Below are 23,870 nucleotides of genomic sequence, written 5' to 3'. Positions count from 1 at the left end.
TCCAAAATCTCCTGGTAGACGGCTGCGTTGTCCCTGGACTTCTTGAAGCACAGTGGACCAACACCAGCAGATGACATGGCTCCCCAAATCAACACAGACTGTGGAAACTTCACACTGGACTTCAAGCATCTTGCAGTGTGTGCCTCCCCATTCTTCCTCCATACTCGGGGTCCTTGGTTTCCAAATGAGATGCAAAAGTTGCTCTCATCAGAAAAGAGGACTTTGGACCACTGAGCAACACACCAGGTCTGTTTTTCTTTAGCCCAGGTAAGACGCTTCTGACGTTGTTTGTTGTTCAGGAGCGGCTTGACAAGAGGAATACGACATTTGAAGCCCATCTCCAGGATCCGTCTGTGTGTGGTGGCTCTTGATGCACTGACTCCAGCCTCAATCCACTCCTTGTGAAAGTCCCCAACACTTTTGAATGGCCTTTTCCTGACAATCCTCTCCAGGCTGCTGTCATCCCTGCTGCTTGTGCACCTTTTTCTTCCACACTTTTCCCTTCCACATAACTTTCTGTTAATGTGCTTTTGATACAGCACTTTGGGAACATCCAACTTCTTTTGCAATTACCTTTTTAGGCTTTCCCTCCTTATGGAGGGTGTCAATGATGGTGTCAGGTCAGCAGTCTTTCCCATGATTGTGATTCCTACTGAACCAGACAGAGACCATTTAAAGGCTCAGGAACCCTTTGCAGGTGTTATGCTTAATTATCTGATTAGAGTGGGACACTTTGAGCCGAGAATATTGCACCTTTTCACAATATTCTCATTTTCTGAGATTGTGGATTTGGGGTTTTCATGAGCTGTAAGCCATAATCATCACAATTATGACAAATCACGGCTTGAACTATCTTGCGTTGCATGTAATGAGTCTATCTCATATATTAGTTTCACCTTTTAAGTTGTATTACTGAAATAAATGAACTTTTGCACGATATTCTAATTTTTTGAGTTTCACCTGTAGGTGGCCATGGGATGAGGGTGAGTGTAAATCCATGTGGGGTACCAGTGTGAGCACAGTGAAGCACTTGTCACCTCAGTACGAAAGTTCACCATTAACCACAAGCCTTCAGGGCACTTATACCCCCTTCCTGCCCAGGACAATTTTCAGCTTTCAGCGCTGTCGCACTTTAAATGACAATTTCGCGGTCATGCAACACTGTACCCATATGAAATTTTTATCATTTTTTTCACACAAATAGAGCTTTCTTTTAGTGGTATTTATTCATTGCTGGGTGTTTTATTTTTTGCGCTATAAACAAAAAAAAAAGCAAAAAAAAAAGTTTTTCTTTGTTTCTATTATAAAATTTTGCAAAGAGGTAATTTTTCTCCTTCATTGATGTGCGTTGATGAAGCTGCACTGATAGTCGGCACTGCTGGGCACTGATAGGCACCACTGATAGTCGGCACTGACAGGCACTGATGGGTAATTGGTGCTAAAGGGGCTTCCACAAAGTATTGAGCAAAGACTGGGAATACTTCTGTACATTGGGGTTTTTTTTTTTGTTTTATATTTTTAATAAATTGCAAAGATTTCAAAACAAACTTCTTTCACATTGTCATTATGTCAGTATTGTTTGTAGAATGTTGAGGAAATGTAATCCATTTTGGAATAAGGCTGTAACCAGGGTGGATAAAAATCAATGATTTAAAAAAAAAAAAAAAAAAAAAAAAAAAAAAAAAAATCGGATTTTTTGGATTTTAAATCGGATTTTTTGGATTTTAAATCGGATTTTTTTTTATTTAAAATCGGATTTTTTTTATTTAAAATCGGATTTTTTTTTATTTAAAATCAGAATTTTTTTTATTTAAAATTGGATTTTTTTTTATTTAAATCGGATTTTTTTAAATAAAATGCTTTGAGGAAAATATATTACCATCCAAAGGTTATTCCATCATGAAATAAAGATTAGTTTTTTAATTATGTAGAATAATGCTGTATATGTTTGGTAAATAAATTCCATGAATCCATTCACAATGTCATGCTCTTCAGAGGTTTTGGTAAGATAATTGGGCAGTTTCTCTGCCTACAAGATATTATCACAGATGATTGGTTTACTTTTGCAGTTCTCAAAACTGAATTTGACTCAGCGGAGATCACATGCCTCTTCACAGCAAAAATGTTATAACATGAACAGAGTTAAGAAAAAGACCTTCATCCTAACTTCTACAAACCTATGAATACAGAATCAACCCCTTCACTGCTAAGTTTCAAGAAGTTCAGTGAATAGAAGAGAAACAATATTTTTCTGATTGTTTGGAGTGGAATAGATCTGCACAAGAAGAAAGTGAAGCTAAGTGTGAGGAGGAAGGGGCTGACAGTCTAAGTTTCTTAAAATATATATATTTTGTTTAGCCAAATTAGTTACCAAACATGGATGTTTAAGCAAATCACATCTGCTGGAATGTTATTGTTTCAGGTGAATAAATCTATTTAAATTGTTATTATTAGGTAATGATTATTTTTCTCCTTCCTAAGTACAACAGAAAAGTTGTCCAAATATGAATGATTAACCTATTAAGCTGGGGATAAAAAAACTAATATGAAAAGTTGTTGTTCTAAAAATCTTCATCTACTTGCATATTAAAGTTATACCAGCAAGAATCAGTCTTTATGTAGAAAACTAGGATTGAAATCAAGCCTTACTGACTAGTGATTTACATCGTGATTTAAATCAAATCCACCCTGGCTGTAACATAACAAAATGTGGCAAAAGCGAAGCGCTGTGAATACTTTCAGGATGCTCTGTATATACTGTATTTGAGGACTGGTAAGCTACAAAACATTACATTTTTGTTTTTGGGTTTAGATACATATTAACAAGCAGCTTTAAACATTATTGATCTCTGCATCTGATGGCACAGGGGACCAATTCATCCTTAAAGTGCAATACACCCCTATGTCTGTTCTTACAAATGTTTCCTCCCCAGTCCCTATCCCACCTAACCTATATAAAAAGGATCTGTATTCTTACCTATTTGTAATCTGGTTCGGTCACGCGATCCTGTGTAAGGAAAAGCTCGGCAATGACTCTGAATTCCAGGAGCCTTGATGTCACCCATAGCCCAGCTGTTGATGGTGCTCCCTCCTCTCCCCTGCAGCAGATGCTCACTGACACAGGGGAGAAGGGGGAGCACCATCTTCATCTGGGTTATGGAAGCCTATGGGGATCACGTGACCGGAACGTAGTGGATTACAAATGAGTAAGTGCACAGATCTTTTTTATACAGGATAGGTAGGAGGAGAGGAGAGGGAACATTTTTAAGATTAGAGATATAGTTTTCTTCCACTTTAAACTCCACAGCAGAAGCAATGAAGTCATCCAATAAGATCAGCTCACTCTGCTCCCCCCCCCCCCTTCTCCCAGAGCACCTGCTCTGTATTCACATTGGAAGACTGAGGGGAGGGGGAACAGAACGATTTGCATACTTCATCTCATCAGCGTTCGCTCGGGTAAGACGTGTCTTAATGCAAATCTGTTTTATTTCAGATTTTTGCACACAAAATACTTGTTCTTGAGTGATCATATTCCACCCCTGCAGGGCCTTTTAATCAATTGCAGGTTTTTTTACGTGACAGGTACACTTTAAGCAGTCTCTGCGATTTAAATAGCAGTCAATCCACGGGAAGAGGCATCTAGTAACAATGACAAGTATTTATATTAGAATAACAGACGCCAAAGGCTCTGTCGCTGTGTCTGGGTTGTTCTACAGAAATGGGTTTAATTTAGCTGAATTCCACATCGGGAAGGTCATGCCTAGAGGACACAATTACTACACAGCACAAACAATACCAGCAATACAACACATCCAATACAAAGTCATGGATGATCTGCTGGGTGACAATAATAAATGACCACAGAGCCCAAACCGACACATAAGAGAATCCCACCATCTATGGAGCAAAGGTGTCAAAAGCTTCCCATACATGTAACAATCTGATTGAACATATCTCATACAATCCCCTCTATATTTACCAAACCGATGGAATGTGAGAGCTCATCTGAACAATTTGCATCCAATCAAACAGGCCACTACACAGCATAGGTGTTGACAAGAAGTTTCTTACAATAAGAGCAGTCTGTAGAGAGAGGGGAACAGGGAGCTGTTCTAGAATAGCTAGGATTACATACAGCCTGTTCATTTTGGGTTTATCCTTACTACAGAGAACAAAGTGAGGGAAAATCTCCAAAAGCAAAACGGGGGAAGAATGACACTTACTTGGTCAGTGTAGCCCCTACCTTGGTGGTCAGTGAAGTACTAGGTTACATTGATGATCCATGGAGAAAGGCCACCTTAGATTGGTGGTCAGTGGGAAGAATGCCCCTTACACTGGTGATCACTGAGCAGAATGCTTCTTGACACTGGTGATCACTGAGCAGAATGCTTCTTGACACTGGTGATCACTGAGCAGAATGCTTCTTGACACTGGTGATCACTGAGCAGAATGCTTCTTGACACTGGTGATCACTGAGCAGAATGCTTCTTGACACTGGTGATCACTGAGCAGAATGCTTCTTGACACTGGTGATCACTGAGCAGAATGCTTCTTGACACTGGTGATCACTGAGCAGAATGCTTCTTGACACTGGTGATCACTGAGCAGAATGCCCCTTAACACTGGTGATCACTGAGCAGAATGCTTCTTGACACTGGTGATCACTGAGCAGAATGCTTCTTGACACTGGTGATCACTGAGCAGAATGCCCCTTACACTGGTGATCACTGAGCAGAATGCCCCTTACACTGGTGATCACTGAGCAGAATGCCCCTTACACTGGTGATCACTGAGCAGAATGCCCCTTACACTGGTGATCACTGAGCAGAATGCTTCTTAACACTGGTGATCAGTGAGCAGAATGCTTCTTGACACTGGTGATCACTGAGCAGAATGCCCCTTACACTGGTGATCACTGAGCAGAATGCTTCTTAACACTGGTGATCAGTGAGCAGAATGCGCCTTACATTGATGGCCAATATGCTTCCCCTTAACCTGGCGGTCAGTTAGGAGCTAGGTCACATTGGTGATCTGTGGAAAAGGGTCCCCATAGATTGGTGGTCAGTAGTGAAGGTCCCCATTACACTGGTAGTCAGTAGAGAAGAATGCCCTTACATTGGCAATCAGTGGGAAAAATGCCACTTACATTGGTGGCCAATATGCTGCCCCTTACTCTGCTGGTTAGTGAAGAGCTATGTCGCATTGGCGATCTGTGTAGAATGCCCCCCATAGATTGGTGTTCAATAGAGAAATCCCCCCATTACAATGGTGTTTAGTGAAAAGAATGCTCCTTACATTGGTGATCAGTGAGGAGAATACTTCTTTCACTGAAATCATTGAGAAGAATGCCTCTTACATTGTGGTTGCCAGTGGGAAGAATGTGCCTTACGTTGGTTGCCAGTGTGCTGCCCCTTACCCTAGTGGTCAGTTAAGAGCTAGGTCACATTGGTTATCTGTGGAGAAGGGTCCCTATAGATTGGTGGTCAGTAGAGAAGAATGCCCTTACATTGGCAATCAGTGTAGTGCCCCTTACCCTTGTAGGCAGTGATGACATAGGTTACATTGGTGATCCATCAGGGATGGTCCCCTTACGTTGGTGGTCAGTAGAATGGTCCCCATTACATTGGTGGTTAGTGAGAAGAATGCCCCCTGCATTGGTGATCAGTAGAAAGAATGCTCTTTGCATTGGTTGACATGGGAAGAATGCTCCTTACAATGGTGGTCAGTGGGAAGAATGTTCCTTACATTGGTGATCAGTGGGAAGAATGTTCCTTACATTGGTGATCAGTGGGAAGAATGTTCCTTACATTGGGGATCAGTGGGAAGAATGCTCCTTACATTGGTGGTCAGTGGGAAGAATGCTCCTTACATTGGTGGTCAGTGGGAAGAATGCTCCTTACATTGGTGATCAGTGGGAAGAATGCTCCTTACATTGGTGATCAGTGGGAAGAATGCTCCTTACATTGGTGATCAGTGGGAAGAATGCTCCTTACATTGGTGATCAGTGGGAAGAATGCTCCTTACATTGGTGATCAGTGGGAAGAATGCCCCATATAATTGCGGTCAGTGGAAGGAATGCGCTTTGCATTAGTGGTCAGTGGGAAAAAAGCTCCTTACATTGATGGTCAATGTCGTGCTCCTTACCCTGGTGGTCAGTAAAGAGCTAGGATACATTAGTGAGTCATGCAAAAAACCTATTTAGATTTGCAGTTAGTGGAGAAGCACCCCATTACACTGGTGGTCCGTGAAGTAGATCCCCATTACACTGGTGGTCCGTGAAGTAGATCCCCATTACACTGGTGGTCCGTGAAGTAGATCCCCATTACACTGGTGGTCCGTGAAGTAGATCCCCATTACACTGGTGATCCGTGAAGTAGATCCCCATTACACTGGTGGTCCGTGAAGTAGATCCCCATTACACTGGTGGTCCGTGAAGTAGATCCCCATCACACTGGTGGTCCGTGAAGTAGATCCCCATTACACTGGTGGTCAGTGAAGTAGATCCCCATTACACTGGTGGTCAGTGAAGTAGATCCCCATTACACTGGTGGTCAGTGAAGTAGATCCCCATTACATTGGTGGTCAGTGAAGTAGATCCCCATTACACTGGTGGTCAGTGAAGTAGATCCCCATTACACTGGTGGTCAGTGAAGTAGATCCCCATTACATTGGTGGTCAGTGAAGTAGATCCCCATTACACTGGTGGTCAGTGAAGTAGATCCCCATTACACTGGTGGTCAGTGAAGTAGATCCCCATTACACTGGTGGTCAGTGAAGTAGATCCCCATTACACTGGTGGTCAGTGAAGTAGATCCCCATTACACTGGTGGTCAGTGAAGTAGATCCCCATTACACTCGTGGTCAATGGTAAGAATCCCCCTAGGTGGACTCTAGAAAGGGAAAACGCCTCTCTTGCATACAGTCGAATAGATCATTGTTCGTAAAAGTACCACTGATGATCTGAGAAAGTAGATATTGCTCTTCACTCAAAGAACTCTTAGAGAAACTCCAGTTGAAAAAGGCTGCTTAAAAAGTGATCTCTTTACTTGTTTATAAAAGATTGCAATCACACCTCTAAGTAGTATATAGTACTAGAGAGTATTAAAGAAAAACACACCTTTGGGATGGACAGTGAATCCCATCACATTTGGACCACACTACCTAGAAATGCAGAGGTGTGAATGCAACCTTAAAAAAACTTGCATTCCCCGATACAAGAGGAAGACCAGGGATTGAAACTACTGGGATCCAATCAATTTTAACTGGTCTGCCTCGTTAATGAGTTCTTGTTCTTCTACCTAGTTTTTCTGTATTACCGATAAAACCAAAGACAAGCATTTTAAATCAACCTTGACATGCTGTACGTAAGACAGAAAAAAAAAGCCAAAATGAAAGAGCAGTACTCACCTTTCGTGATGTGTGCAGTAATACGCAGCCAGCGCTCTCATTTTCTGCTGAAAGAAAATTAAAATGCATTAGAAGACGCAGAGTTCTATCGTCATGACCTACTGGACAGGACTTTACAATATCTGTCACCTTGTTAAGTATCCAGAAAAGGATAAAAAATTAAATTTCCATTCAAATATACATATTTTTTAACCTAGTCTACAGTCTTGAGAAGGAATTCTACTGAAAAGCCCTCATCGATCGAAAAAACAGACATTGAGAAGCCGATATATACAAAATCAATAAGTCAATTAAAAAAACAAAGAAAGGCTCTACGCAATGCTGGAACAATGTACAGTACTCCTCTAGTGCAAGCAAAAAGCACGGTATTGATTTAAAAACATACCTATCATTAACATTAGGGCCTGGCTTCTTCCACTCCCTTAAATAGCAGCAGAAAGCACAAAACGATGGATTTTTCCATGCTTTGCATTTTATTTTTATAACCCAGCAATAAATTTGCATGTAATTGACAGGCCCGGTTAATGGAAAATGAGAAAACAAAACAGAAGCATTTAAAGGATAAGTTCACTTTTTAACAAAAAATAATAAATGCATGTTAAAAAAAAAAATGTGCATTTACTATTTTTTGTTTTAGGAGCCTGGAAAGCATTGCACATCCCGGGTATGATAAAATTTGAAACATGAAATTATAAATTATATGATAATAAATAATAACAAATAATATAATAATAAATTTAATTCAATAATATAATCAAACCAAAAACACTTAAATTTGAAATATAGCGCCAAGTTCGCACATCACTGAGCAAAGTCGCAAAATAATTTTCAGTGTCCGATGAGGAATTTCCCCCACGAATCATTATCACTCAATTCTGCAAGTGGTTCTGATTTACTATCGCTGTTCTCTAGCCGGTCTAAAACCGCTTTTGACCTATAGGGACGCTTTTTGGAGGCCATGGACTTTTCTCAGTTTCCAGGCAGAAAGAACAGTAAAAATGCAGGCAGGGCGCAGGACAAAGCACTCGGGACAAAATGTATGTGAAATGGTTTGATACAGGAATGTTATACTATGTGATTTTAGCATATTTAGTGAATGTCACTAAAAAAATTTTTACATTTTTGAATTTCCCGCCGGTTCCATCCCCTGTACATCCCGTACGTCCCGACGCTCGCAGGGAATGGAACCCAGAAGATGGATCCCGCCATCGGCCGGAGGACATGGCCGGGGACGCTGCAGGGGGGACATCGCGGGAGCGAAGGACAAGGTAAGTGATCAAGGAAACCCAGAGCAGAGCAACGCTGCATGGTAAGCTCGAGTGTAGCTCGGGGTTACCGCTTTTGGTACTGAAAATTTACCCCGACCTACACTCGGGAACACCCTGCAGTGTTGCTCTGCTCTGGGATCCCTCGATCACTTACCTTGTCCTTCGCTCCCACGAAGGACAAGGAATGGGCTCCCTTCAGGCATACCTGCCTTTAATGTATCCACTGCTATATATATGCTCCAATATGGAGCTAGGCCTGGTTCACACGTGTTTTTTCTACTTTTTGCAGAAACGCACTACAAAACTTACAGAAACGTCCATTTAACATGGTTTCAAATGGGACACATTCACATCTGTGCTGTTTTTCTGCTGCTGCGTTTTTGGAAAAGGTCAGGTACGTTCTTTAAACACAAAAGCAGACTTCAATGGAGATGCTGCAGAAAAGCATGTAGTGCGTTTTTGACGCATTTTGCATTTTTTAATCTGCCTCACAACAAACTGACCAAAAAAAAGCATAAAAAAAGCAAAAAACTTATTAAAAAAAGGCATCAAAAACGCACTGCAAAAAACATTGCAGAAACAGATCAAAACAAAAGTGCATAGGTGTGAACCAAGCCTTAGGACCACACTTTACAGAGGAGCCTCGACAAGGCATTGTGGCTTCTACATACATTTGAAAATGTGTGCAACTAAAACCTCTTTTTAACGTAAATGCCATTTTGTTGTTTCTTTGTTTTTCATTTTTCAGGCTAGCTGGTAAGAGTGCTGGGAAAACTTGTTTGTGTGGTATAATTGGTCCCTGTGGGTCCCCTAAATCCCAAACTGTACATAGGACTTTGACTTCTGTCCAAGTCGAAACTAAGCCCCACCCCTGCTTAGTATTCTGTCAAGTACTAGGGTCTCTAAAAAAAGGTATGTATTTGACAGCTGAACAAGGTGGGGTTTTACAACAGGGGGTGGGGATTTAGCGAATGGCAACTTGGGCAGACTGAGGTTCCATGTGCAGCCTGCTCTATCAAATGTACCTGCAGATACCACAAGGTGCCTACTCTACAGCACCATGACAAGGAAGCCTTGCAAGCATCTTCCACTTCGGACATCCAGTTCGTTGCACCCAGATCCATAGTTTATATTGGTTTAAAGGCAGCAATATTGAACGCTACGGAGTCCATTCACAGTGCTGTTTTGGTACATAGCTTTCAGCTGCATAAACCAGAACCCTAGGAACCCATAAAAACCAAGGAACCTCTGAAGGACACGTCTGGCTTTATGGAACCTTGGTTAAGAAGGGCTCCACTGAAGTGTGCGGTAACTATTTCAGGACTTTATTTATTTCAGGTACTTATATAGCGCCGTCAATTTACGCAGCACTTTACATATATATTGTACATTCACATCAGTCCCTAACCCTCAAGGGGCGTACAATCTAAGGGCCCTAACTCACATTCATACATACTAGGGACAATTTAGACAGGAGCCAATTCACCTACCAGCATGTCTTTGGAGTGTGGGAGGAAACCAGAGTACCCGGAGGAAACCCACGCAGGCACAGGGAGAACATGCAAACTCCAGGCAGGTGGTGCCGTGGCTGGGATTCGAACCAACGACCCTAGTACTGCCAGATGGAAGTGCTAACCATTTAGTCACCGTGCTGCCCTGTGCTTGGTGTGGTTTGAGTGTGGGTGAGGACACAGGGGCCCCATGAGTTGTCAGTCCACCCCTGGGTACCCTAGATAAAAGCTAGCATTCAACCCTTGCAATGGCGAAAGAAGGGGAGAGGGGGGAAGCCATAGGACAGCCTCACTGCAAGGGTGGTTTTACATTTTCTCTGGAGTTCAGCTTTAAACCAGAGTTCCACCCAAAAGGGGAAGATCCGCTTTAAAGATTGGTCCCCCCGCTCCCCATTAAGGATTGGCACCATCAGTTGCCAGGGGAGCAAGGGATTTAAGTAAGGATGCTTTTTAATGGTACCTTCAGGGGCGGACTGACCATTCAGGCACTGCCTGAGGGCCCAGGGTCAGTAGGGGGCCCCATGAATACCTTTCATAGGCTTTCTTATTATTTATTTATTTCAGGTACTTATATAGCGCCGTCAATTTACACAGCACTTTACATATATATTGTACATTCACATCAGTCCCTAACCCTCAAGGGGTGTACAATCTAAGCTCCCTAACTCACATTCATACATACACATACTAGGGACAATTTAGACAGGATCCAATTAACCTACCAGCATGTCTTTGGAGTGTGGGAGGAAGCTGGAGTACCCGGAGGAAACCCACGCAGGCACAGGGAGAGCATGCAAACTCCAGGCAGGTGGTGCCGTGGCTGGGATTCGAACCAACGACCCTAGTACTGCCAGGAGGAAGTGCTAACCATTTAGCCACTGTGCTGCCCACATTATATATATGTATAATTTACTGTCTGTCTTTAGGACTCGCTTCCTTTGTCCCTCAATATACGCATAAGAAGTCACTTTATTTAGACAGCACATTACACACCTGGTGATCCTACCAATCCACTACTTTATCACCCCCTTCTTGTTGCTTTCCTTCCGTGATAGGCACAACAGACCCGGCCCTAGCATGGACGGTCTGCATCTTGCCTAACATGGGAGTTTCATAACACTGAATGTCAATACAAGTCCTGTAGTCCCAGACTATGTGAATCGACTTTTCCATACGCTATACGCAGTGAATATCCAGGGATGTCAATCATCCCTCTATCCCAACCTATAGTAACCCTGAAAAGAAATAGCTCCTTGCATCTGTGACATTGGCAGAAGCTGCCAATCATTTCAAGGAGTCTCTGCCCCCAGAGCCCAGGGATAAAGCTCTGAATTATGGGTCATGTGGGAAAAGAACAAAAAGATACTGAGCCTATTTTTCATTAATTCCTATTAACCTTTTCATGTATAAATTATGAAGTCACAGTCAGGAATTTTTTCCCCCCCAGTGTTAATAGTACTCTCTGTACATAAAAAAAAAAAAAAAAAAAAAAAAAAACCACACAACTATTAATTGTGTTCTTGTATGGCGACCACTTACGGTTATCTCACATATATATTATAGCCAAATTTACCACCCTAACTCCTCCCACAGTTTTTACGCTACATAGACAGGAATATACCGAAACGTGCGGATTGTTCCCGATTGGTGTGCTATTACTTTGTGGAACGTTACACCAAATGGTTCACGAAATATCAACATTTTTGTGGTGAAATTGGTCCCATAGGAATGAATGGCGGAATGTTCAAAACTAGAGTGGGAGCTGACAAAAGCTAGAGTGTGAGCTGAAAAATCAGGACATGATTTCTAAACTGCCATCACTCCCTCATTTTCAAGCCCACCTACACAAATCTTATATCCAAACGTTCAGCTATCCCTGCTGCCACTAAAAATGTCCACGGCTAAGCCATAGTCCTGATAGTGTTTACAATATGACCATTTGTTTGCAACTCACGCCGCCCATTGACATTCATTGAAACTCCACTCTAGCCACCTCGAATTTGAAGGGCAATTTCTAAACTACGACTGTGCCTTCATTTTTAATATTTCAGAGACATACTATGCATCAAAATGTAGGTCTGGGTCTTGTGATGCTCACATTGTAAAGCTCTTCGGTGTAGGATTTATAATTTCTAAACTACAACCGTTTGAAGATGGCAACCGCCAGTAAAGTGAGCAAGTTGGAGCAGTTTGTTTTTAACAGCTCTTCTCTGCCCTTGCTGTAGAGTGAGTTGCCATAGGAACCCAGGTGGAGGCAAGAACACTTCACACAATTTCCCCAGCAATTGTAGCTTTTCTAGTTTTCCAAGGAGTTCTTTACATGTCCACTTGACTGCATGCATTTAAGGTTTTAACTGAAGAAATAATTTAGATATTATTTGCGCCACTATTCTATAGGCTTTTCTATGACCGCTCTATACTCAAGCTCTACAAAACAAAGACATGAACTTTTAGGCTCCATACACACGGGACGTTTTGATAACACTGGTAGCGTTAGCTGTGTAAAGTCATGTTAAAAATGTGAGTTTTTCAGCTTTTTTTCAGTGTTTTTGCATTAGCGTTTACCCATGATTTTCCCGCATTTGTGTTTTTTAGCTTTTTTTGACCCCCCCCCCCCAAAAAAAAAAATCAAATTTTTTTTTGTCAAAAAAAAAAAATGGTAAAAACACTGGTTTGCAGCGTTTTCAGCGTTAGAGCATTTTTGTAGCTAAAAAACTCCTCTAGAAACCCACTAGTCGTTTTTTTTTTTTTTTTTTTCCAGCCAAAAAACATTGATTCCAGTCTATGTGTGGATGGACACATAGGATAACATGCTGGGGAGTTTACTGGCTGTAGAAAAAAATGCAAAAAGCTAAAAACAGCCGACTGTAAAACATCAACTGTGCATGAGGACTTACTCTAGGTTCACATGTGTGGGTGGTGCCGCAAAATCCGTGCAGCCGCACCACCCGCACAGAGAAATGCAGACCCGCGGGCAGGTGCAATTAATTCTAATGGCACGCCGCCCGCACTGGAAATCGCGACCATACTGGGAACCGAGGTTCCCATGCGGGCTGCGTTTTCAGAAGAAGCGCAGAAACTTCTTCCCTGCGTTCTCCGGGGCACGGGAGTCCATTCAAGTGAATGGGCTCTCGTTCCCATGCAAAACATGGACCGCAGGAACGCACATATGTGAACCAGGACTTAGGCCTCATGCACGTTGGACATTTTTAACATTGTGCCTAGGGGCATTTTTTTTTGGCTTCTACGCGCCCCTGTGTGTTAGCCTATGTGTTCACGTACATATTTATTTATTATTTTATTTCAGGTACTTATATAGCGCCATCAATTTACGCAGCGCTTTACATATATATTGTACATTCACATCAGTCCCTAACCCTCAAGGGGTGTACAATCTAAGGTCCCTAACTCACATTCATACATACACATACTAGGGACAATTTAGACAGGAGCCAATTAACCTACCAGCGTGTCTTTGGAGCGTGGGAGGAAACCGGAGTACCCGGAGGAAACCCACGCAGGCACAGGGAACACATGCAAACTAATCTAAGGTCCCTAACTTACATCCATACATACACATAAGCATTTCGAGGAGTCTAGAGGCAGAAACACCACCCACTGCCAGTGCATCCAGGAGCTGCCACATTTTGGCAGAAAAAAAAAAAAAGTGAGACGCGTGTAAATGCGCTGTGAACACATGGTAATGCTAGGGGCATGTAGTGCTTAAGAGTCAATAAATGATCATGCTGCCCAATGAAATGAATTAGTGACCAAACACTTGATGCGCCTAAAGGGTTCCACATGTTCACAAGTGTTGAGTTTTTTTAAGCCCAAATGCTTCTGCCAGAAGGAAAGGCGTCTCCAACTCTCCAATGGGCATGAAGTCTTACATAATAAAACATGATGTTTTTGTTACAAAAACGGCAAAATTACCTTCTAATAGTAGAAAACATTTACAGCCAAAAACGGTTACTGCAGCTGTATCAATTTTCAATAAATACAAAGTCCCAGTAATAGTATGAATTGTTGCTGAAATGTAACCAATGATGCACGATGTCCAATTTAGTGGACAGATGATTAATTGTAATTTCTGCCCAAGATAAAACCAATACTGGGCGGCACAGTGGCTTAGTGGTTAGCACGTCTGGCTTGCAGTAAATGGGCCATGGGTTCGATTCCTGACTATGGCGCCTACTGCATGGAGTTTGTATGTGTTCCCTGTGCCTGCGTGGGTTTCCTCCGGGTACTCTGGTTTCCTCCCACGCTCCAAAGACACGCTGGTAGGTTAATTGGCTCCTGTCTAAATTGGTCCTAGTATGTGTATATATGAATGTGAGTTAGGGACCTTAGATTGTACACCCTTGAGGGTTAGGGACTGATGTGAATGTACAATATATATGTAAAGCGCTGCGTAAATTGACGGCGCTATATAAGTACCTGAAATAAATAAATAAATAATACTAGTAAAATGTAATGACAATTTGTTTCTTAGGTGTTACTTGATGGTACCATATTTATTTTACCTCCAATGGTCTCCTCCTATAGGAGTACCGGCAAAATATTCATAAACTGCTCAGCCTTTTTGGGATTCTGCTGCCATCTTGGTTTTGAAAATTTTTGTTGCACTTGCAATGGCTTTCCAGTGGGTGGCAGAGTATGGGGTGACACAATATCATCCACTGTAATGGGCAGGTCTTTTTTCCAGCGGCACCTACAGCACTGAATGTATGTAACAAGGGGTGCTGGAGGATTTAATGTTGCTGGTTACTTGGGGATCTATGGTCAATGAAGGGGGTCTATTTTTGTGTGCTGGTCTATTGTTGCTGATGGGGGTCTATTGCTGATGGGGGTCAATTGTTGCTGGAAGGGATCTACTGTTGAGGGAGGGGTCTATTGTTGCTGGCAAGTCTATTGATGCTGGCTGCTGGGAGATCTGTTGTAGCTTCTAGGGCTGTATTGTTGCTGAGGTGGTATTTTGTTTTGGGGACCCATTGTTGCTAGAGGATTTCTTTCTTCTTTGGGGGGGGGTCTATTGTTGTTGGCTGTGGGGGATCTATTGTTCTGCTTTTCTTGTTATTAAAATTCCATACAAATTATTTAGCACCACAAAATGATACTTGGTTCTGCATACTCTAAAACACAGGTGTCAAACACAAGGCCTGTGGGCCAAATCTGGCCCTCCAGGCCATTTCATGTGGCCCTTGCACCTCTCCTGCAGGTACCCTCTTGTCTCTGCCCCCACCTTGTCTTAGCAGTCGGCAGCAGGGAGGAGAATAGAACTGCTCTGCCAAATCCTGCACCTCTCAGTGCAGCTGCAGCACCCCCCTCATCTCTGCCTGGTCTCAGCATTCAGCAAGCTCTGGTAACTGACTCCACTCCTCCGGTCCTCCTCCAGACCCTGCACTTTCTGCTTTCCAGCTCTGTGCCCAAAGGGTGTACACGGTGATGTTAGGGAGGGTGTGGGATTCTTGACATCTGATGTAATGGGAGGGGGGGGGGTGATCTGGACATCCAGTCTTACAGATACAACCAGCCCTTTGAGAGCAACCATAATGCTGATAGGCCCCACAATGAAATGGAGTTTGACACCCATGCTCTAAAAGAAAAGGTACCGGGAGGTGGGTAGGGGGTGGGATCAAGTGATGGTGCTTGAAGGTGGGGGGCAGAGACGAGAAGTGGTTCAGAAGGGGGGAGTTCCTGCACCTAATTTTTGAGAAGAAAAGCCCTGGTAATGAGTGATATGCGGCGGCACAGTGGCTTAGTGGTTAACACTTCCGCCTGGCAGTACTAGGGTTGTTGGTTCGAATCCCAACCACGGCACCACCTGCCTGGAGTTTGCATGTTTTCCCTGTGCCTGCGTGGGTTTCCTCTGGGTACTCCGGTTTCCTCCCACACTCCAAAGACACGCTGGTAGGTTGACTCCTGTCTAAATTGTCCCTAGTATGTGAATGTATGAATGTACGTTAGGGACCTTAGATTGTACACCCCTTGAGGGTTAGGGACTGATGTGAATGTACAATGTATATGTAAAGTGCTGCGGAAATTGACGGCGCTATATAAGTACCTGTAATAAATAATCTATACAATCAGAACCCATGCAGCTTTTAAAGCAGCCCACTGTAGTGACCACCGTGCATGAAAGGGTTAATACGATGTGCCCATCAATTGGGCTACCTTCACACTTTTCAAGCTCCGGCAGTCTTTTTAAAAAGAAAAAAAAAAAAAATTTCCTGGAGCTCTCCTTTAAATACTCCATGTATAAGTGAATACAAATATAAAAGGTTGAATCACAATGCATTCCAGAAACATCTGGTGGCTCGGAGATGCAGTTAGAAAATACAGCGCTGAGAAAACATTTCCTCCGTATATAAAAAGGAAAACCTTTACAAGCCCCAGGAGTGTGACGGTACAGAAAGATCCCGTGGAGGCGCAGAGTGACCTGACGGGGCCCTTGGTCATCTGCTGCACCGCAGGCTGTTTTGCAATGTGTGCAATGTTTATCTCGCTGAAGTCGCAGGTGGGGAACCCTGCCAGACCACATCGGGAAAAGGATCTGTGATCGCGGGGGAGATGAGGGCGATTGCGGGGGGAGATGAGGGCGATCGCGGGGGGAGAACGGTGCACGGCTCGGCACACAAACCCGACGCAGGTGCTACAATTAACACAGACATTTTTACATCATCATCATCATTATTATTATACAGGATTTATTATTATTATACAGAATTATTATTATTATTATACAGGATTATTATTATAAAGGATTTATTATTATTATTATTATTATTATTATTATACAGGATTAATTATTATTATACAGGATTTTTATTATTATTATACAGGATTAATTATTATTATTATACAGGATTAATTATTATACAGGATTTTTTATTATTATTATACAGGATTTATTATTATTATTATTATACAGAATTATTATTATACAGGATTTATTATTATTATTATACAGGATTTATATAACGCCAACAGTTTGCTCAGCGCTTTACAATATAAAGGGAGGCAATACAGAAACAATACAATTCAATACAAGAGGGTTAGGAGAGCCTGATCCTGGGAGCTTACAATCTAAGATCATAAAAGAAAATATGTCACCAGCACACCGTGGATCTCCAGAATGGGTCCAAAGCTTTATCCAGCGATCACATTGTTACAGCAAAAGCAACTCTTCAGAGCATGTGTAACAAATGTTCCTAGAAATGGCTGTATATGTAAGCAAGTGGGCGGCACAGTGGCTTAGTGGTTAGCACTTCTGCCTTGCAGTAATTGGGTCATGGGTTCGATTCCCAACCATGGCGCCTCCTGCATGGAATTTGCATGATCTCCCTGTGTTCGCGTGGGTTTCCTCCGGGTACTCCGGTTTCCAAAAACATGCTGGTAGGTTAATTGGCTTCTGTCTAAAACTGTCCTAGTTTCATCCCCAGCCATGCAGGATCTCCTGCATGGTAGGGGTTGGGCAGGGCGGACTGACAACTCATGGGGCCCCCAGGCAATAGGGGATCATGGGGCCCCTGTGTCCTTGCCCAAACTCAAAAAAGCCTATGAAAAAGGTACCAGGGGCATCTCATGGGGCCCCCTACTGACCCCGGGCCCTCGGGCAGTGCTCGAGTTTCCAAATGGTCAGTCCGCCCCTGGGGTTGGGGAAAGACCTGGCAACCTACCCTGTAAAATAATTGCTAAGAGAGATCATGGAAGAAGCCGCTTACGTGTGGCGGTCCATGCAATCGCCAAGGGTCAGAGACGACTGAATGGATAGATAGAAATGTAAGCAGGTGCTGCAGCGACCATCGGATGGAACCGAAGACTCAAAGCGACTCCAGAGACTCAAAGTGAGAGAACATCTCCAGAATGGGTCCAAAGGCTTTATTCAGCAATCACATTGTTACAGCAGAAACAATGTTTCAGAGTCTCGCAGAACCCTTCATCAGGCTTGTGACACATGCTCGGAAGTGTTGCTTCTGCTGTAAGAATGTGATCGCTGGATAAAGCTTTGGATGCATTCTGGAGATCCACGGTGTGCTGATGATGTTCTCTCACTTTAAATCTTCGGAGTCGCTTTGAGTCTTCAACTCCATCCGATGGTCGCTGCAGCACCCGCTTACATATACAGCCATGTTTTCTAGGAACATTTGTGACACATGCTCTGAAGCGTTGCTTTTGCTGTAACAATGTGATCGCTGAATAAAGCTTTGGATGCATTCTGGAGATCTACGGTGTGCTGGTGAACTTCTCTCGCTTTGAGTCTTCGGCTCCATCCGATGGTCGCTGCAGCACCTGCTTACATATACAGCCATTTTTCTAGGAACATTTACAGTAAGAATTGTGCATTGGAATAAATGTTAGATTAACTCAAGATGAAGCTTTTGGGCAGTATCATGCATTACCACAAAAGGCATCATTTATCACAGATACTTATATAGCGCCTTCAATTTACGCAGCGCTTTACATATACAGTTTTACCTCGGTTTATGAATTTAATTCGTTCTGCGGGATGTTTCGTATTGCAAAATATTCGTAAACCGAAATGTGGTTTTCCATAGGTATACATTGAAAATCAATTAATCCGTTCCGGAGGTCAGAAAAAAAAAGTCTTATCTGTTCAAAACTCTTTATTAAGTGCACTTTAAAGGTATAAATACTGTACAGGGACGATAAGAAAAAAAGTTGTAAATGCATTGAAAACCAATTAATCCGTTTCGGAGGTCAGAAAACAGTAATATTTGTCCAATTACATTTGAGCCCCTGAAAAAGGAGGAACTGTGTATAAAAATGGCTGTAGTTTCTAAAATGTGTACTTAATATTTATGTTCAACCCCTTGAATTAAAGATGAAAGTCTGAACTTCAAGTTCAATTGGATTGTTTCATTTAATTTATTCTGGTGGCATACAGAGCCAAAAGTATGAAAATTGTGCCTGTGTCCAAATATATACGGACCTGTGTATATATCAATCAGTGCTTATTAAAAAAAAAGCTCTATCTAAAAAAAATATTGATTTGTGCACAAGTAGTTATTCAAAATATCACAGCAATGAAAACTGAAAAAAGGCTCTGACAAAAAGGGGTGCAACATGCTGGCATCGAGGTGGTTAAAACATTTTTATAGCCCAACTTTTGTTTTTCATTTTTGATAGATTAGGGAGTGGTTATTTCCCCAGGAAATGTCTTCCAAATTAGAGGAAATCCTCCTAGATAGTTGTCAATGAAACACGTGTCCCTACTGCAAGACCTCCCACCTTCACAATTTGGATTTCCCGTCACTTTCTCTCCTGATAAGGACTACAAAGTCATCAACCAAAATAAAGAAAATGAAACTTCAAAGAGTAAAAACATACAGTGAAAGAAACAAGTATTTGATCCCCTGCTGATTTTGAATGTTTGCCCACTCACAAAGAAATGATCAGTCTAAAAATAGAATGTTCGGTGTATTGTAACACTGAGAGACAGAATAGCACAACAAATTCAAAAGAAATGCATGTCTAACAAATGATGCACTGATCTGCATGTTCATGAGGGAAAAAAGTATTTGATCCCCTATCATTCAGCAGGATTTCTGGCTACCGGGTGTCTTAAATACAGGTAACAAGCTGAGATTAGAAGTCTCTTTAAAAAAAACCTGTCCACAGGAACAATCAAACAATCAGATTCCAAACTCTCTACCATGGCAGACCAAAGAGCTGTCCAAGGATGTCGGAGACAAGATTGTAGACCTACACAAGGCTGGACTGGGCTACCAAACTATGGCCAAGCAGCTTGGTGAGAAGGTGACAACAGTTGGTGCAATCATTCGCAAATGGAGGAAACACAAAACAACTGTCAGTCTCCCTAGTCAAAATCAAGCTCTTTGGTATCAACTCAGGTCGCTGTGTTTGGAGGAGGAGGAATGCTGCCTATGACCCCAAGAACACCATCCCAACTGTCAAACATGGTGGTGGAAACATCATGCTTTGGGGGTGTTTTTCTGCTAAGGGGACAGGACAACTGCACCGCATCAAAGGGACGATGGACGGGGCAATGTACCGTCAAATCTTGGGTGAGAACCTTCTTCCCTCAGTCAGGGCATTGAAAATGGGGTGTAGATGGGTGTTCCAGCATGACAATGACCCAAAACACACGGCCAAGGCAACAAAGGAGTGGCTCAAGAAGAAGCACATTAAGGTCCTGCAGTGACCTAGCCAGTCTCCAGACCTTAATCCAATTGAAAATCTGTGGAGGGAGCTGAAAGTTCGAGTTGCCAAACATCAGCCACCAAACCTTAATGACTTGGAGAGGAATCTGCCAAGAGGAGTGGGCCAAAATCCCTCCTGAGATGTGTGCAAACCTGGTGGCCAACTACAGGAAACGTCTGATCTCGGTGATTGCCAACAAGGGGATTTGCCATCAAGTACTAAGACATGTTTTGTGAAGGGGATCAAATACTTATTTCCCTCATGAACATGCAGATCAGTGCGTAATTTCTTAGACATGCATTTCTTTTGAATTTTTTGCTGCTATTCTGTCTCTCAGTGTTACAATACACCGAACATTTGATTTTTAGACTGATCATTTCTTTGTGAGTGGGCAAACATTCAACATCAGCAGGGGATCAAATACTTATTTCCTTCACTGTAGATGGTCAGCTGAGTCTATTGAGGTAATGCAGGGACGAGGTGTTCTCCACACAGAGAACTGCACAGTCTGAGCCCCCCCACACACACAGGCACATCAAAGGGCGCAGAGTCTGAGTTATGGGAGGTGAGGCCACTGTCTGTATTGTCTAGGTAGAGGTAAACAAGCTGCACCATTGTCATCAGAATCTATTGTGTGCAGGCTGTGGCTCCATGAACTCCAGACCTCCTGCCGCTCACTGGTGATCTCTGAAGGATTCACAAAAAAGCTCTCCGCATGAAGCCTCCACAAGCGCCTGCAGGACCGGGAACGGCCGCCAGCGACATATCTTCTGCAACAAATAAAGCCACACTCCAGACATATTGAAGGATGCTTATAAAAACTAGGACAAGCTGAAAACTGGGCAGTTTCTCTGCTTTGAAGAACAAATTGCACAAAGCCTGATTATTTCTTCTTTTAACATTTTAGTTCTTTTTTTAGGGTATTATTGGAGAATAAAATAGAAAAAAAAAAAACTTCCCATTTTTATAACATACTACTTTAGACGCAGTGGCATCATTGCTGGATCCCTGTGCTTCTCAATGCAATGCAGGCAGATCATGGCTGGTAAGATGGGCCAGCAGGGTGCTGTACATACCTTAAAGTGACACTAAAGCTTTGGGTTTTTATTGTTTGTTTTTTTTAACAAACATTCATACTTACCTGCTCTGTGCAGCGATTTTGCACAGAGCAGCCCTGATCCTCTTCTATTTGGGTCTTCGTCGGCACTCCTGGCTCCTCCCCCTCAAGCAGTGCCCCCAAGGAAAGCTGCTAGTACTAGGGGCACCTCTGCATGCTTGTACCTGAGCTGCTGCTTTATGCGTCCATAAGACACAAAGAGTAGCAGCTTGGCCCCACCCCCCGCTCTCTCATTGGCTCACTGGCTGTGATTGACAGCAGCAGGAGTCAATGGGCTTCGGCTACTGTCTTCACCAATGAGGAGAAAGAGTCCCCAGACAGCAGAAGCTCTCAAGAATGTTGCTGGATTGGAGGGGGCTCAGATAAGGACTGGGGGGAGGCTCTGCACACCAGGGGCGGACTGACAACTCATGGGGGCCCCTGGGCAATAGGGGATTATGGGGCCCCTGTGTCCTTGCCCAAACTCAAAAAGCCTATGAAAAAGGTACCAGGCGCATCTCATGGGGCCCCCTACTGATCCCGGGCCCTCGGGCAGTGCCCGAGTTTCCAAATGGTCAGTCCGCCCCTGCTGCACACAAGTTTTTTTTTTACCTTCATGCATAGAATACATGATGCTAGAAAACCTTGAGCTTTTAGAACCACTTTAATGAAAACATCTCAGCACCCGGGGTCAGTACTCTTCTCAAGAGGCCTCAGCCTTGATGCAGTCAGTATGCTGGCTCTTGGGAGGAGATTTGCAAATACCTAATGGGTGGAAGTCAGTCTGGAGGAGCGAGCATCCCTAGGCAGGCTGTATTTGCACGACCACCACTTACATGTAATGCTGATCCTTCATGATTGAAAGAACTAAAATCAAATAAATCAAAGGGACAGTCAGGCTGGGGAGGAAAGTGCTAGATGATATTGGGTGTCCCCCAGCCAAGAAATGACTTGCTCGATCTGACTTGCTGCAGCTTCTAATGCACATTGTGAGAAACTAACAGTGTGCAGTGAAATCAGAGGGAAGCCATTACAGTCCAGGAGAGGAGCCGGTACAACTGTGCAGGACAGAAGGAAAGGTTGGAGTTCAGATTTAAATTGAACCTTTCATCAGATGTCAGTGGAGCCTCCTCCACACATTTATATCATGACAGGTGCACTTTAAGAAAGCAGAGAGCAGACAATTATCTCGGTGTGTGTCGGCATGTGTTTTCCATCTGGTGCACCACGGGGATTACAGGGAAAATACTGCATTATTCATAGGGCAGATAAGTGCTGGTGGTAAACAAACAAGGGTGGCAAACATCGACAAAAGCCGGCTAATGACAGCAATAATGAGAAGTCCAATGAAAGGTGTCACACTGATAGGGAGGACAAAGGATCCAGGTGACAACAGGAAGAGTCACTGCCTGGCAGTCCACCAACAACACACATCAGTCCCAGGTGGATGGCTATGGACTGAATCACCCATCAGGTACATGGATCTCCTGGAGGAAGAGCCTCTCCAAGTGTGTTCCCAGCTCCGCCCACCCACCACACCCGTTTAATAAATAATGGTGGGCTTTAACATCCAGACGCTAAGCGGCCAACCTGAGCGCACCCACAGTATAGAGACCAAGCTGTCAAACAGTTCTTGTTCCTCGATCGGTATCTGACGGACTGTCTCCCAATCATGTGACCACTGTGATGGCTAATGGCAGTGGTCACATGAACGCTGGTCCTTCCGGCCCCCCATTCCAGGCATTCAGAACCTTTTAAAGGGACGGAAAGATGTTACACTGACTACAAAGTTATCCTCAGGCATGAGATGACAGCTGGTGAGGACTCCAAGGTAACGGGAGGTAATGGGAGGCCACCCCTCACCCAACCCAGTTAGTGTAGGTCAATTCCTAAGGCCTGCTTACGCCTCCCATAGAATTCATTCCAGGATGTGACTGTGTGTGGCTATACAGATTCTTGCATGGGAGCATCATACACATTCAGATGCACATACCTGTGTACCCCTGCATCCTGGAATCGATTTCTATGGGTGGCTGTACTCAGCAAATGTGCTTCCTTGGAGAAGAAATACACCGAGCATCATATGTTCACCTGTGTGACACCAGTACCGGTGTGCATGAGGCCAAGTACATGTGTATACTTACCTGCTGTGTGCAGTGGTTTTGCACAGAGCAGCCCCAAACCTCATCTTGTCAGGTCTCCCTGCCAGTGTTCCTGCCTCCTCCATCTTCAGAGTAGGGCTGGCTTGATCTCGAGCCAGGCTGTGTTTGTCCATTGACATACACAGCTCAGCCTCACTCCCCTGCTCCTTTCTAACAGGCTGTGAATGACAGAGGGAAAAAAAGGAGAGGGAAAAAAGAGAACAGGTGAGAGAAAGAGAAAGAGAGAAAGAAAGAAAAAGGA

General features: G+C 43.3%; 1 protein-coding gene across 1 annotated transcript in view; it reads right to left on the bottom strand.

Annotated features, from left to right (window-relative positions):
- The window catches only part of SLC4A11 (solute carrier family 4 member 11), a 154,554-nt gene extending 145,676 nt beyond the window's left edge, over positions 1-8,878 (bottom strand). Inside the window, exons 1-2 of the mRNA XM_089654704.1 lie at positions 8,830-8,878; positions 7,408-7,529 (exon numbers count right to left, since the gene is read on the bottom strand). Of these exons, the coding sequence (XP_089510830.1) occupies positions 7,408-7,529; positions 8,830-8,878 (171 nt within the window). The remainder of the gene's footprint in view (positions 1-7,407; positions 7,530-8,829) is intronic.
- Between the last annotated feature and the right edge of the window lie 14,992 nt (positions 8,879-23,870).

The sequence above is a fragment of the Staurois parvus genome, unplaced genomic scaffold (assembly GCF_062004578.1).
Source record: "Staurois parvus isolate SC_StPar_1 unplaced genomic scaffold, SC_StPar_1.0 ptg000791l, whole genome shotgun sequence".
NCBI lineage: Eukaryota > Metazoa > Chordata > Amphibia > Anura > Ranidae > Staurois > Staurois parvus.
The sequence above is the reverse complement of the archived record's forward strand: the minus strand, read 5'-3'. Positions and strand labels throughout refer to the sequence as shown.